The sequence below is a fragment of the Ambystoma mexicanum genome, chromosome 4q (assembly GCF_040938575.1).
Source record: "Ambystoma mexicanum isolate Mex_15411 chromosome 4q, UKY_AmexF1_1, whole genome shotgun sequence".
Lineage (NCBI taxonomy): Eukaryota > Metazoa > Chordata > Amphibia > Caudata > Ambystomatidae > Ambystoma > Ambystoma mexicanum.
This window is the reverse complement of record NC_090928.1, coordinates 1,247,811,330-1,247,827,822: the sequence shown is the minus strand read 5'-3', so window position 1 is coordinate 1,247,827,822 and position 16,493 is coordinate 1,247,811,330. Positions and strand designations below refer to the sequence as shown.

Here is a 16,493-nt window from a genome sequence, read left to right as displayed (position 1 = left end):
TGTCAGTCAGCCTAAACCTTTCCAACTTCTTGTTCATCTGGGCTTTGACCCACTCCGACGTTTTGCACGACCTGCAGGACATACTTCTGGAGAGGAATGCCAGACCAGATTGTGGTGCGCTTCCCCAATACCCCTCCTAGCACTACCGACTCTTGAGGGCATCCTCAGGCAGAGGGACCCCCCCTAAGAAATCTGCCAGGCGCTGAAGACGGTCATGAAAGGCCTTAACGGATGCCAAGGAGTTCATAGCCCTGGGATTCGTCATCATCACCCCCCCCCCCTCCTTTTCACAGACCAAGGGGAATCCGGGCCCTGGGACACAGGTGCCAAAAGGGTTAACCCTAGGACCGGCGTCACAGACAGGATCAACGGCTGTTGACTGGGAGGTGTTGGTGGTACACGAGTAGGTGTCGGAACAACCGGTAGGGCCTGGACCAGGGAGGGACCGGCACTGGAACCGGCAACACTGGAGGAACAGGAGTACCACCCAGAGGAGGGAGCCAGAACGGTGCCACCTGTGGGAAGACCTTTGTCACCATGTCCTTCAGGAGCCCCTTCATCTAAGGGGAACGCATGAGAAAGTGCTCTAAGCGGTCCTTGCAAGCTGGGGGGTCCATAGAGGCCCGGCCCTCCGAGGCGCTGGGCCTACGCTCCTGATCAAAGTGCCAAGGTGCCTGTGTTAGGGAGAATTCTCTGTTTAGGCTGATTTTCCTAACCTAGTGAGTCCCCCAGCAGCTTTGCTGGATTTTTGGGGTTTATTATTTTTCTCCTGCCAAGAGTGAGACTCTTTTACCCTCACTCTTGCACATGATTTGAGTGTGTTCCTTTGACTCTAGATGTGTTTAATGGGCTATGGGGTCTTTTACTCCATAGGGCTTCATGTGTTTTTGTGATGTGTGTTACACAGCACCCTCAGTGCAGTAACACAGGGGTGTCATAGTGACCCCCCAGTATAGACTCCATACCCTGGGACTGACTACTGTCTCCCAGGGCATGTAAAGTCACCATTGACTTTACTAGTCATGAATTCTGAACAGAACCAGTACAAACCATCATATTGTGGACGTACTGGTTGGGGCAATTCGATTGCCCTGGGGTCTGTTAGTCGAGGGGGCACGTCTCCGTCCCCCCTGATCGAGTTTTGGCTGGTGGCAGTGGATACTACTTTTTATATTCAACCGCGAATATTTCTCTATGGGATTTTTCCATTGTTCGAGGCTACTATCTTTATTTAATTACGATAGCCTCGAAGATACCGCCGGTTTATTTAATAGTAATTCTCCGGTTGGTATTTTTTGCCAAAACTCGGTTCTAAAATGGAGTTTGTGTTCTCTTCTGTGACTCCAACCCAAGTCGAGCCCTTTGTTCCACTTTTTGGCGGGCTTCTCCACAGAGGCCCTCCAAAGTGGTGCCACTCTGTCTGGGGTACTTAGGAGGGGTGGAGGGGTATTTAGGCACCTTGGACTGAGTTGCCTAGGCAACTCAAGTCGCACTCCGTCCTGATTGGCCCAAGTGGTGAGCCGGCCGGCTCACCACTTAGCATGTTTGAGTGACAGCTAGGCTGAGTGAATGGGGGTTTTCTGCATAAAAGCAGGGCTTTGGGGACTGGAACTTCAGAAGTCGCCACAGGACCTAAGAATCTGACGAGGGAGAAGCTGCGCCGACCTGCCACGACGACACCACCGGTGGAGCCCTGCTGGACCTTCTCACCGCTTTTCCCAACGACAGAGGAGATCTCCCGCCGGAGAGTCTTCTTCCTTTGACTGGTGGGGATAACCAGTTTCACCGTCTTTTCGCCTTCCCGACGCATCTCGTGGCCGCCTTGCCTGTGCCAAGCACCCCGGCAACCGGAATACCACGTTTCACCACAACCGCGAAATAAAGGTTACTACCTTTAACCGGAAAACTCTGCGGCTGGTTTCTTCCCTGGCAGTGCTACGACCTTCATCTTTCCTCCAAGTCGAGATGATCTTTTCCCCTGGACGACGAGACTTGCACCCGCTGCCAGGAACAACTGCCACCGCTGGAGGATCCTTCCCACTTAAGGTACCGTGTCCCGCCTGGCTTCCCTTGCCACCGACTGTACGGGGTAGATTTAGCCCCAGGCTTTCGAACCTGGGTTAGCCTGGGACACCCTGGCTAAACTTTTCTGAGCCTCTAAACTCTTTTCGAACTCTCTGCAAGACTTTCTAAGCCTAGGGTAACTGATCTTAGGCGCATTTGTGTTCTGCTCTCTCTTTTTCACTTTTGCTCTTCTGCCTTGCTAATAGTGTTCCTAAATCTTAGAGTGGTGTACCTTACCATATTCTGTCTTTTTCCCTCCCTTTTTCATAAACTTATTGGAGTGCCATCTATAGTTAAGCGCTCACCTCTGTATGAAAATAAGTGGTGTTAACTAAGACTTATCTGATAAGGAATACGGGTTGTATATATTATAATAGTAACTGTGTTTAGAGTGTTTTACAATAAGAGTGCTGGAGTGTTTCAAACAGTGTGTTTTTAAATAAATAATTATATACTTTGATACCAAAGCTCTGGTCAGTGTTTGCTTGTATTATTGTGTCTGAGTGCCTATTGTGTATACTTTGCATACTGCCTAACTCTTCTTGAGGGAAGTCTGACTGCTCAGCCACAGCTACCAGGTAAATCTGGGTGGTACAGAATGCTACCAAGTGGGTTTACTGCTAACACCTGTAGTCCTAAATCTTTTGCAGTGTTCCCAAAGGGAACTGCACAGGTTTCTGCCTAACAGCCTGGTGCGTGTATCCATTGTTATGGTGCGTTCTCCAAAACCCCTGGAGCTGTTGGGCCCATCCCAGTCCCCGCCAACCAGAAGGACTTGGCAGGCCCCAAGGAAGTGCGCCAGAGTCTCATGGACTCAGTCCTGGCGCCGTTGGCGCCAGGCTCATGAAATGGGCTGAACTTATGGAACTAGTTAAACTGCCTGTGAGGCGGAGTCTTCTGTTTAATCCAGGGTGTGGCAGAGGGACTATTTTTCCTGAGACATGTGGTAAAGGGACTACTTTACCTGTAACTACTTACAAGGCTATATAAGCCACACCCTGCAAGCAGAACACGCTTCGCGTTATTCTGCACTCCTGCAGCGTAACGCTCACCGTGTCTGCTCTGCCCTCAAGCTTCTTCAGCCACGCCCGTTGGTGCTTTCCATCCATCGGTGCCTGGAACAAGATAAGGAGAAGAACAGGAGTTACTACAGCGACAAGCCCTTACCTGCAATACCCGCCATCGGTCTCATCTCTGGCTGGTTCTCTGATCGCCGCCCCTGTTGGAAAAGGACTTCCACGTAGATTCCCGATAATCAACTGGGATTCTGCATCCTCTGGGTTTCTTCGGAACGGTTCTTCCATTCTTCATCTTGGGGCTGCGCCGCGCCTGCTAAAGGTGAAGAGAAAACCGCAGGTTAGTTACGCACCATACAAACGAACATTTACTCTGTCATCCGGCGCCACTCATTCGCGCCTATACTCACCTGGAGGCAACCAGCTCAGCATCGGAGGAGGGCCGAATCTTCTCCCGGACGACGCACAAAACTGCATCTGCAAGAAAGACAAACACGTTTAAAGCATTGGGACAATATGAGCATCTATACCAAGCTGTTATTGAGATAGAGACTCACCTGATTATCCAAGCATTCCGAAAAAGCAGCAACAGCACTCTGGAACAGTGAAGTAACTGTGCCCAGAGAAAGACTGAGCCTACCGCGCCCCTGCTGAAGGTCAAGCAGGACCGAGTGCCGACCTCACCAAACTCATAGGTGAGCAGGAGAGGAGTCGGGCACCAGGAGGTGGCAGTTAGTGGGGCCAATCCAACCCACTCATACCTAACTTCTTGTGTCAACATTACAGGCTAACGCCTTCTGGGGAGATAACAAGGGAGAGGACACCGCTATACCATCAAAACTGCACCAGTGCAGTTCCCAATCATATGACTACATGCTACGCCCCCGTGGAGACCAGGTGAGTGTGACAGCCATAAGGCTGTGATGCGTAGATCTATCCGTGAGGAGACCAGATGCCTGTACCGTACGAACCGCTGCCGCTTATGGAGGGAAGGCGACATATCTTGCGAAGCCCATTCGATGGGTGAAAGAACTGGCGGGCCCGGAGCTGGATCCAAGATGGCCACTGGCCTGGCATGTTCCGTCCAAGTGCCTCTCTGCCATTTTGAAGCCTTGCACCATGCCCTGGGTGGGAGGACGCGGGGGCCCGAAGATAAGAAAAGCCTCAGATATGGGAGGATACAGCTTGGGTCTTGCACCCAAAGCAGAGGCGTCGACCTCAGAGAACACTCGGGTAGGCGCTGAGCCCTCAGTCGGACAGCCAACAGTCATAACGGCCTTACTCCCGACCTTGGTGCGAGCTCCGGTAGGCTGGACGCCTTCGGCACCTGTGCCAGTAGCTGTGCTGGATCGTGCTGAGGACAGACTCTTGGAGGTGGCACTTGACACACCCTTACCTCCTGGGGTAGAAGAAGAGGATGAACTTGATCGCCCTTCCGAGGACAGCCTGGTAGGCCCTCTGAGCCCGTCAGCTTGGAAGCCGGAAGTCAGGATTGCCTCAGGTCTGTCCCCGGAGCACCCAGAAGACCCCTGGGCCCCTCGTCTTGGGAGCCAGAAGCCTTAGAGGCTCCAGCCTGCCAGAACATAAATTTGATAAACCCAGACCCGTGGGAACCCTGGGAAAGGAGTCACTGCGCTGTGTAGCCATGCGGAACAGAGGATTGTTAGGCAGAATCCTCTGCAGTACCCTTAGGGAACACTACAGACAATTAAGTCCACAAGTGGCAGCACAATTTCACCTTTGGTACAAGCCTGTACTACACAGTTATAGTGGTAGCAGTAGCGGAGCAGCCAGACTTATCTCAAGAGCAAATGAGCAGTAACCGGGATTACACAAAGGGCTACAATTACTGTGACTCAAATAAACAATGATTGAAGTTTGATTTATTTGTAAAGCGCACCAGGCCCGTGGGCAACCGGGCGCATAATCATGAGTGCAGGTTACAGCAATATACACAGGGCTAAATTTACAAGTAGTGCAAGAGCAGGATACAAATTATACATGGCAAATATACATACATAAAAAATATACACAAATGCGATATATACAGATAAGGAACAGGCTGGCGTGGGTCCTTATGCTTTCTGGGTGAACAGCCAAGCCTTGGCTTTGTTTTTGAACATTAGAAAGGATGATTCAGTTCTTATGTGGGTTGGCAGAGTGTTCCATAGTTTGGACGCTAGGACGGGGAAGCTCACACCACCCGCTTTTTGGAGTTTGAATCTGGGCAGAGTAAGGCTGTGAGTTTGGGCTGATCCGATAGGACGGGAGGAGGAATGAAGTGTAAGGCGAGATGAGAGGTAGGGTGGGGCATTTGTGGGTCAAGGTTTCTGGTTAGAAAATATAAGTACATTTATTTTTAAACCATCTGTTCACAAAACGCTTCAATTCTATTAACCAAAACCACACTCTAAATATACTACACACAACCAATTCCTTTGGTTCAGGTAAATTCAAGGTAAGTACATTGGGATTTGACAGACCGGTGTTGTGAAACAAAAGACGTTGCCGGGGTTTAAGCAGCGCTCACTTCTTGACAGTAATGACAGTTCGGTCTTATGAAAGAAAAGCGTACCCGCGGGAAGAATTATAACCGTAGTCAAAACACATTTAGCACATTGAATAAAAACCCAAAGAATACTTTTGTCCAGACACTCAAATCAGAAGACGTGTTCTAAGAGACTGATAAAGTCAATAGGCCTGCGCCAGTGTCAAATGGAGCCGGGCTCTGTTGGTGAAGATCACACGATTAGAACAGTTCGAGATTAATGTTGCCAGGAGTACTGGATATTGTCAAAGGGAAGCAAAAGTTATAAGAGGGAAGGAAGAAAGGACAAGCCTTCAGCAAGGAAAAGGGCTCACCCCGATTCCTCAAGGTCGGACGGTGAGAACGACCAAAGGGGACAGTACCTTATTCGAATGAAGAAAGCTGGTGCTGCGGCAGTTATTCCTGGTAGTTCCTGCAGACTCACGGTTCCTGAAGCTTCAGCCGTGGGGACAAGGAGGACGTCTGGAGCGATCTGCACTACCCAGGGATGAGGCCAGCAGCAGCAAAGCAAAGGTGAATAAAAGGTGCACTCCTTAAAAACAGACAAGGGCTCTTCTGATGGCTATCTGGACCACTACAGCTTCGTGCAGCGATTTCGACCTAGGTAAGGATTCTCTGGCTGTAGAAAGGTGAGCTGGTTGGTCCCACCAGGCTCAAGGGAAGAAGACTCCGGACTGTATCTTCTCTATCGTTGAAGGGTAGATAGCTCAGGACTGCAGCAGGGCTTCACCAGGACTCGGGAGTTGAAGAAGCAGTCTTCTTCTCCGCTTCTCTTTGGTTCTTGTAGTTCCAGTGGCGACTGACTTCCAGCCCAAGAGTCCTGCTTTTTATGCCAAAATCCCCCATTCACACAGCTTGGCTGCCACTCGCACAGCAGGGTTGTTGTCCAGCCCGGACAACCACCTCAGCCAATGGACACAAAGTGCGACTTGGGTCTCCAAGGAGACCCTGTGCAGGGGGTTACTAAACCCCTCCCTCACTTTCAGTCCACCTAGACACCCAGACACCAAAGGAGGGCTTCTTCGCAGTAGCCCGCAAAAGGACGGCGAACAAAGACAGCAAACCTGGTTTGCAGCGCAAAGTAAAACACAAGAAGGATGTTAACACAAAGAAATGGCGAATAAACTCGACCGGAGCCAAAATAAAATATATTTGGTCAAGCGGGTTTATGTTCGAGGCTAACACAATAGCCTTAAAACAGTACCACGTTTATACTATAATTGCGGTACAAAAGTTAGGGTAGATACCACTGCCACCAGCCAAGTCTTAGTGTTAAGGGAGCGTAACAGGAGGTACAGACGAAAAGGGATCAGAGTTAACCCTTTCCAATACTCCATGTAAGATGGAGTGTACTGGGTCTGTAGGTTTCATGACTGCATAAAGTATATGGCAACTTTACCTGATTCTGGGGGACAGTAGTCAGCCCCAGAAAAATGGAGTCAGTGGGAAGTCTTATAGACAACCCTGTGTCACGGCACTGAAGGTGTGTTGTAACAAAAAATTGGGCTCATGGAGTGGTGTGGCTCCAGAGCCCAAGATCACACAAAAGTAGAAAAATACATGGTAAAACACATCTAAGAGTGGGAAAAAGGTTCACACTCTTACCAGGTGGAAAAAAATAAACCCCAGAAATCCAGCAAAGCTGCTGAGGGACTCACTAGGTAAGGGAAATTAGCCATATAGGAGAATTCTCCCCAACAAGGGTATACCTTGTCTTGACAAGGGGTCCTGGAGACAAAGTCCTTAAGATGGGGAGGTGCAGAAGTGTGGAAGAACTCCCTCCACTGTGACAAACTATTCTTAAATGCACTGTGACAGAGAGCGTTGCAAGCCGAACATGTGTCCCAGCGGTGGTCGGGCCTCAAACACTCAAGACGGAGTGCATGGGGGTCCGAGCCCAGGAACGAGCGAACGCATGAGGCACATATCACAAATCTTCCACCAGCCGACATGTGCCTGGGGAGGCAAGGCCCCGAAAAAGTTACATAAGATTGAAAAAAGAAATGGGGAGCAAGCAGAAAGCTAAAAAAATAAAAAGTCTGTGCTGGCTGCCTGGTCCGACACCGTCCGTGCAGGAAAAGGGACTGAGGTGAGGCACCAGAGGGTGGGTCCTCGTCGGGGCGTTCCATTGCCCGAGGCCGCACGCCTGCACGATATACTAAATTTAAAGGGGACTCTCACTTTTCCACTGTCAAAGGTTCCAGTACTGTCCCTATGTTGGGGGACACCCACAAGGAAGAGGAAAGGGGACAGGAAGTAGGAGTAACACTGGTGGAAATGTAATAATTTGGCGAAAGTCTACTTACACCTCTATTCAAAAAGACTAAAACAGGTGCACCAGTTATTTAATTTATCCAGTTTCGGCAATGTGTATCCTTCCCAAAACATTTACTTACCCTCAGACCGTTCGCCAACAAGACTATTATCGGCCTTCTCATATGATTCATAGCAGTCATCTGAAAAGAGAAAAACTTGTCAGTGGAATGGCACAACCAGGAACTGCTGCTTACTCTGCAGATGTGCATCTATGCCGTTTATACAACTCTTTCCTGTTATGTATAAACTATGGTCAAGCGTTATTTAACTGCAAGACCAATAAAAAATGAAGAAAAACTGCTCTTTAACCAAATCACCTAATGACCAAGCATGTTAAATGCCTACGACTCATTGGTTGCTTAAAGCCGTTTATAGGATTTGTGTAAACAGCTGTTCTTACCGGAAGTTTCTGGTGACAATTCTGGGTGAATTGTGGCCTTCCCTCTAAAGAAGCCACTATGCCAGCAGATTAACTGCAAATCCTCCACGGGTAAACCACAAGGGGAAAAAAGACCTGTGTAATGGTGTTTTTGTTCAGGACACCGGGAGATGTAGAAGAACGCACTCCAGCCCAAGCTAGCAAGGCAGACTGGAGAGTCCAGGAACACCAGCTGAACATAGGACAGGGAATCCAACAGGCACCACCAGAACAAAGGGAATACACAGACAAGACCAAAGAGGGAAGCACAAACTTGAAAGGAAAGGAATGGGGCACACAAGCAGCAAATCGTACGCTTTCTGCTTTACTTCCCTTGCCTGTTTGCTCATTCTTTTTTATTAACTTTTTTACAATTCTCTTTATTTTATTTTCCTCACCATAAAGGTTAGACAGCAATACTTACAAGACAGCATATAAACACGAAAACATACACAATCTTACAGCTTGTTCTAAACTACAGTGTACAGTCTTTTAGAGGATCTGACCCCTGCGGGCATTTATTCATTTAATTTTACATTTATATTGCGCATGTTAGGCAAGATTGCATGCAGTACTCTGTGGGAGACTGCCCCAGCCTTGTTCTCTTGGCAAAAGTTAATCAAAACTTTGGTATAAGCATGTACTACACACGTTGGTAGAGTGACTGAGCAGCCAGGCTTATCTCAAGAGGGACAGTGAGCTAAAGACTTGGTAGAGTCTCTCCCAGGGGTTATTCACCCACGAATAGGTCAGGTCATTGGGCTGTGTTCGTGCTGGTAGAGAGATTCCCAGACCCCCTTTGTTTGATCTCAAGAGGGCTCAATGTGAGCTGTAGGGTTATTACAAAGATTTACGACAAGTATCCAAATAAACACTTACACTCAAGGTATCTTGATTAAACAATCATTTATTCATTTAACGGTTAGTTGTATAAGCCTTCTTTAGAAGGGAGGAGAAAAATATGTAACCATAATTGTTAGGCAGAAGCCTGTGCAGTTCCCTTGGGGAACACTGCAAAAAGATTTAAGACTACAGGAGTAAGCAGTAAACCCAATTGGTAGCAGTCTGCACCACCCAGATTTACCTGGTAGCTTTGGCTGAGCAGTCAGACTTCTCTCAAGAAGAGTAGGGCAGTATATAGAGTATACAAAATAGAGCTAACACAGTAGAGCAAACAAACACTGACCACAGCTTTGTATAAAAAGTATATAATTATTTATTTAAAACACACTTTAGGCAATATACTAGCACTCTAAATCGAAAGCAAGTTAAAACACAGTCAGGTAAAGTATACACACCTCCCTTAACTATTAGACAAATCAGAATTAAAACACCACAATTTGTTAAACAGAGGTGAGCGCATAACCTGATGGCACTCCAATAGTTCAGTTAAAGGGAGAGAAAAAGGCAGAGCATAGAAATAAAACAGGTCCCAACACTTTTAGGAGTTCTCAGCAAGGGAATAAAGGCAGTATAGACTGTAGAGCCAAAGTTCATAGGCCAGGCCCACTTAAAAGGGAGCAAAGCGAAATGTGCCCAGGATCACACGGTTTAAAAATGCACTAAAAGTCTTTGTAGAATGTTCAAAAGAGGTTGGGGCGATTCAAGAAGGTAAAGTTAGGAGGTCTGGGGCCAACCCAGTGGGCAAGCCAAGGATTTAAGGATCACCTTGGTCAAACCAAAGAAAGGGGGGCCAGGCAGGACACAGTACATTAAACGGAGAGGAAGCTCCAGCGGTGGCAGTGGTTCCTGGCAGTGGTTGCAGTTTGTTGTTTCGACCAGGGGAAGAGTATCTCGTCGAGGAGGAAACGTGGAGTAGTTGCATTGCACATGGATGAAACCTGCCGAGTTGGTCAATAAAAGGAGCGTTCCTTTTATTCGCGGTCAAAGTGGTGAAGCTTGGCTATCCGGCCGCCGGGGTGCGTGGCACGGGCGATTCGATCAAGAGACGTCTTTGGAAGGCGAAAAGGGCGAACTGGTTGTCCCACCAGCTCAGAGGAAGAAGACTCGTCTTGCCGTCGGGTAAGTGGTGAGGTAGTTGCAGCAGGGCTTCCCCGGTGGTGTCGTCGTTGCAGATGGCTCAGCTTCTTCCCTCTTCGGATTCTTAGGTCCTGTGGCGACTTCTGAAGTTCCAGTCCCAAAGGCCCTGCTTTTATGCAGAAAACCCCCCATTCATCAGCCTAGCTGTCAATCACACGTGCTAAGTGGTGAGCCGGGCGGCTCACCACTGGGCCAATCAGAGTAAAGTGACTTGGGTTGCCGAGGTAACAGAGTCCAGGGAGCCAATTCCCCCCTCCACCCCTCCTGTGGAACCCAGACAGAGTGGCACCATTTGGAGGGCTTCTGTGGAGAAGCCCGCCAAAATAGTGGAACAAAGGGCTTGACCTTAGTCAGAGTTACAGAGACGGACACAAACTGTCATGAACTATTGAACTCGCCCCTTCTGGGCCTCCTGGTCCCTGACACGTCGGGCCTTATACTCCCTAATACTACCAACATGGCGGCAAGCTCAGAATGCTGCTCACAGATTTCACGTTCTACGCAGCGTACTCTATGAAGAAACCACACCCCCGCGCGTCTCAACATTGCTGCGAGCTGTGATCGGACGTGTGCTCCGTAATTTCCCTTGTGCTACTTGCTATTCCCTGGTCCCTGGATTCCCTTCTTCCGACTTTCTTCCTTCTTATCCAGTCTTCCCGGAATCCCCTGCGCCGCTTCAGCCTGCCCCCCTACTCCTCCCTGAAATTTCCCAGAGTTTTCCCTTGATCCTGGACATCGAAGCTGAACGTAATCTGGAAGCCGAGGACGGCCGAGCAGGCTTATTTATGTCCCGAACCATACGAAAGAAGACTCCGACTAAAGAGGACATCAGGCAACACAGACAGGTGAGAAGGGGGGAAACCTGTGACAGATTGAGACGCCACCTGACCGAAGTCGATATAGACATGGAGGCGGCCATCCAGGATCTTATGTGTGGCATGCAAGAACTAACGACCGAAGTACAGAACTTGAAAGTGGAAAACGCTGCACTAAAACAATTGGTACTTTCACGTGTCTCTGCCACAAAGGACAGTGTGCTATTGGGCGGCATTGTTGACAAATATGATAGCTGTGCAAAAACCCTCTGGGGATTCCTGGATTCTTGTTTGGTCCACTTTACCTTTAAACCTTATTATTTTTCCACCCCCAGGGCTAAAGTGGGCTTTATTATTTCCCACCTTTCCGGGAATGCCTTAGCCTGGGCCACACCATTAGTTAACACCGGAGATCCCCTTTTGGATGATTATGATGGATTCATTCAAGCACTTAAAACCATGTTTGACCGCCCAGACCAGGTCTTTATTGCTCAAGAACGTTTACTCTATTTCCAGCAAGGCTCTCAGGACATGCTCACCTATGTAACTCGATTCAAGCAATTTGCTAAAGAAGCGGGTTGGCCTTCTGAAGCTTGCTTCACCCTCTTTCGAAGAGGGCTAAATGAAGATATTAAGGATGAATTAGCCAGGGTAGCACGTCCTAGTTCTTACCAGGCACTTATGGATCTTGCTCTACAGATTGATTTTCGCATACAGGAAAGAAGGGCAGAAAAAAGAAAGGAAGACCAAGTCACCCTTCCAGAAAAATCCTCTTGTGGGCCCCTCAAAATCCAAAGATTCTCCTGTTCCTACAAACGAACCCGAACCCATGTAGCTAGGTGCCTTCCGTGGACCCATATTCCCCCCAAGAAAGTTTGAGAAGGATCCATACTGGCTTATGCATGTACTGTGCCTCGGACAAGCATTTAGTTAGAGAATGTCCTTTAGCCCCTCCACGGCGTTCGGGAAACGCCAGCTCCCGAACACTAGATGGAGCTCAGTTTCGGGAGAGAGATGCAGGCTCCACATCTATACCATCCTTGAACTCTCCTGGACAAAACTCCCTGGTAATCTTACAGGCCTTCCTATCGTCACCCAAGAAGGAATCCTACCCCATTCTGGCACTAGTGGACTGTGGGGCCATGGGAATATTCATAGATCAGGAATGTGTCCTTAAACATCATATTCCCTACGAATCCCGGAATGTCTTGCAACCTGTAGAAGCAATTGATGGACGAACTCTCTCTTCTGGACCCATAACCCTTCAGACTAAGGAAATTGAGCTTGCTATAAACCATCACTGAGAAAAGATAAAGTTTGACATCATAAAATCTGCACATTACCCAATGGTATTGGGAATGCCCTGGCTACAAAAACACAACCCACACATCAATTGGACAGCAGGTTCCCTGTTCCTAGGTTCCGAATTGTGCATGTCCCATTGTCTGCTCCTGGATCCTTCGACAACATCAGAAGAACGTTCAACAACTCAGCAAGGTCCTCCTATGGTCTCCAACATCATCCAGGTTCCTAAAGCCTACCAGGAATACGCTGATGTGTTCTCTTCTGCTATTGTCCAAGCCTTACCACCCCCATAGGCCTGAGGACTGTGCTATTGAAACCGAACTTTCAGCAGTGATTCCTTTTGGAAGGATGTTTATTCTGTCTGAACCTGAGAAAAAGGCCCTTTGTGAATACCTAGATACTAACCTATAAAACGGCACCATACGCCCATCCAAGTCTCCGGCTGGAGCCTCATTTTTTGTTCCTAAAAAAAAGACACCAAGGAGCTCAGACCTTGTCTATCGAGGTCTTAATCAGTGCACCCTTAAGGATAGTTATCCATTACCCTTGATCTCAGTTATCCTGGAAGCCGTAAGAGGAGCCGTAATATTTACCAAATTGGATCTCAGGGGTGCTTATCATTTGATTCGTATTAGAGAAGGAGACGAATGGAAGACAGCCTTCAGAACACCCTTTGGTCATTATGAATACTTGGTCATGCCCGTTGGACTCTCTAATGCTCCGGCAATCTTCCAACGCTTAATGGATCAGGTGTTTTCGGATATGCTATTTCTTTTTGTCATCGTCTACTTGGAAGATATTTTGATATTCTCAAAGGATCCTCTCAAGCATGAAGAACATGCTAAAGCAGTGTTACAACGGCTATGTGAAAACAAGCTTCTAGCAAAACCCGAGAAATGCCTTTTTCATGTTTCCACTGTTCACTATCTAGGATTTGTCCTTAGCCCAGATGGCATAGGAATGGATCAATCCAAGGTTAAGGCCATACTATCCTGGCCAACTCCGACCACTGTAAAACAGATCCAATCTTTCCTGGGCTTGGCCAATTTCTATCAGAGGTTTATATCGTCCTTCTCCGAGATTGTTCAACCGATTATCTCCTTGTTGAAGAAAGATACTCCCTATCATTGGACCTCAGCCCAGGAGAAGGCCTTCCAACGCCTGAAAACAGAGTTTACACAAGCCCCCATCCTGGCTCAACCTGATATAAATCGATCATTCCTAGTGGAAACAGACGCCTCTAACTATGCTATCGGAGCAGTTCTGAAACAGGAACTCGATGACGAACTGGAACATCCTATTGCCTATCTTTCACGGACATTGACCTCCAGTGAAACTCATTACTCAGTCTTAGAAAATGAACTTCTAGCCATCCGTCAAGCCTTCACCGAGTGGCGTCATTTACTTGTAGGAGCTAAACATCCTGTCCAGGTTCGAACGGACCATCGAAATCTCCAAGTGTTACAGGCCCTGGAATGCAGGAACAGCCGTCAGGCCCGTTGGGCATTCTTCTTAGCCCAATACCAGTTCCAGATTCACCATGTTCCGGGAACACAAAACATAATCGCTGACGCCTTGTCTCGGTGCCCTGACTATGAACCTCCTGAAGACCAAACATTTCCCAAGATGTTTCCCCACACAATATTTGTAGCTCAGGTGACCAGCCTCCTAGATGAAGTCCGCATTCAGACTCAATCCTCGGAGCTCTGGAAACATATCTCGGACAAGAACCAGTGGGAATTGAAGACCAAACATGGATACTCGTTCAAAGACAATGCCTTGGTCATCCAAACACAATAACTACAGCAAAAGGATAATAAATCTCTGTCACGATACTCTTAACTCCGGACATCGTGGTATTACCAATACCCTCCGATTAATACAAAGGCAATTTTGGTGGCCTGGAATGAAAGCTGACGTACAACTGTATATTCAGGCATGCTCCGTCTGTAATCAAAACAAACATGACAACAAAAGACCGGCAGGTCTGCTGCAGCAACCTCCACTTCCAACAAGGCCTTAAGAATTCATAGCGACAGACTTCATTGTGGAATTACCACCTTCCAGGGGATACACAACCATCATGGTCACCATTGATTTGTTCACTCATGTGGCCCATTTTACACCTCTGTATAAACTGCCATCCTCGTCAGAACTTGCAGGAATTTTCCTGGAACACATATTCCGACTACATGGACTTCCTTCCAAGATCATATCTGACAGAGGGCCCCAATACCTTTCCCAGTTCTGGAAAAATCTTTGCCAAATACTAGGAATCCAACACACTCTTTCCTCGGGATATCATCCCCAAACCAACAGAGCCACAGAGCGCGTAAATCAAACCTTGGAACAATATCTCCGTTGCTTCACTACCAAGGTCCAGGACGATTGGTCCCTTTTAATACCAGTGGCTGAATTTGCCTATAATAATTCGGACCACTCGGCTGTTAAGACCAGTCCTTTATTCTGTAGCCAAGGATTCCACCCTTCGGTTCTACCCTCGTCCTTCCACATCCTACACGAGTTCCCACAGTCGACTCCTGGATTGAAACACTAATTAATGTTCAAAGAGAAGCCAAAGAACAATTAGAGAAGGCCACGACCCAGACTAAACTGCATGCAGACTCCAAACGAAGACCAAGCCCCTCCTACACAATAGGGGATAAGCTTTGGTTATCCTCGAAGCTGCTGCCACGGCATCTGCGACCAAATAAATTGGCTTCTATATATTATGGGCCATTCCTTATAAAGGAAATCATCAACCCAGTGGCCTACCGACTCAAGTTACCAGACCCCTGGAAGAAAATCCACCCAGTCTTTCACACGTCCTTAATGAAGCCATATGTCCAGACCTCTCGAACTAACATTCGGCCCAAACCAGTGCTCGTCAATGACCAAAAGAATTTGCGATTCTAGATGTAGACGTGGCAAACTCCAGTACCTGGTGGAATGGAAAGGATATCCCCCTCCAGTGAACGCACTTGGGAACCTATCTCAAATTTAAATACCCCCAGGTTACTCAGAAGGTTCCATCTCATACACCCGGGCAAACCCGGTGGAACGGGTTTCCGGAGGAGGCATGCTGTCATGAACCATCAAACTCGCCCCTTCTGGGCCTCCTGGTCCCTGACACGTCGGGCCTTACACTCCATAATACTACCAACATGGCGGCAAGCTCAGAAAGCTGCTCACACATTTCACGTTCTATGCAGCATACTCTATAAAGAAACCACACCCCGCGGCCCCGTGCGTCTCAACGCTGCTGCTAGCTGTGATCGGACGTGTGCTACGTACTTTCCCTTGTGCTACTTGCTATTCCCTGGCCCCTGGATTCCCTTCTTCCGACTTTCTTCCTTCTTATCCAGTCTTCCCAGAATCCCTGCAACGCTTCCTCGTGCCCCCTTACTCCTTCCTGAAATTTCCCAGAGTTTTCCCTTGATCCTGGACATCGAAGCTGAACGTAATCTGGAAGCCGAGCATGGCCGAGCGGGCATATTTAAGTTCCGAACCATACTAAAGAAGACTCTGCCTAAAGAGGACATCAGGCTACACAGACCGGTGAGAAGGGGGAAAACCTGTGACACAAACGCCATTTTAGAAAAGAGTTCTGGCAAAAAGACCCAACCGTGGATTTAATATTAAATAAACCAGCGGTATCTTTAACATTGCACCAAAAAGTGGTGCGTTTAAAATCAATTGGAAAATCCCATAGGGAATATTCCGGTGGAATATTTCACGTGGTAACCACTGCCACCGCCAGAAACTCGGCAAGGGGGGACTGGACAATGCCCCCTTCAAAACAGACCCAGGGGCAATATAATTAACCCCTTCCAGTACTTCTACAATATGATGGTTTGTACTGGTTCTGTTCATAATTTAGGACTAGTAAAGTCAATGGTGACTTTACATGCCCTGGGAGACAGTAGTCCGTCCCAGGGTATGGAGTCAATGTTTGGGGGTCACTATGACAC

At 48.0% G+C, this 16,493-nt stretch overlaps 1 protein-coding gene across 5 annotated transcripts in view; it reads right to left on the bottom strand.

Moving 5' to 3' along the window:
• Positions 1 to 16,493, bottom strand: part of LOC138468321 (exportin-5-like) — a 2,334,215-nt gene that overhangs the window by 672,350 nt on the left and 1,645,372 nt on the right. For 3 of the 5 annotated variants that reach the window (XM_069608827.1, XM_069608825.1, XM_069608824.1), the window contains one exon: positions 8,025 to 8,084. The exons of the other annotated variants lie outside the window; for them this stretch is intronic. In XM_069608827.1, the coding sequence (XP_069464928.1) occupies positions 8,025 to 8,084 (60 nt within the window). The remainder of the gene's footprint in view (positions 1 to 8,024; positions 8,085 to 16,493) is intronic. 5 annotated transcript variants of the gene reach the window in all.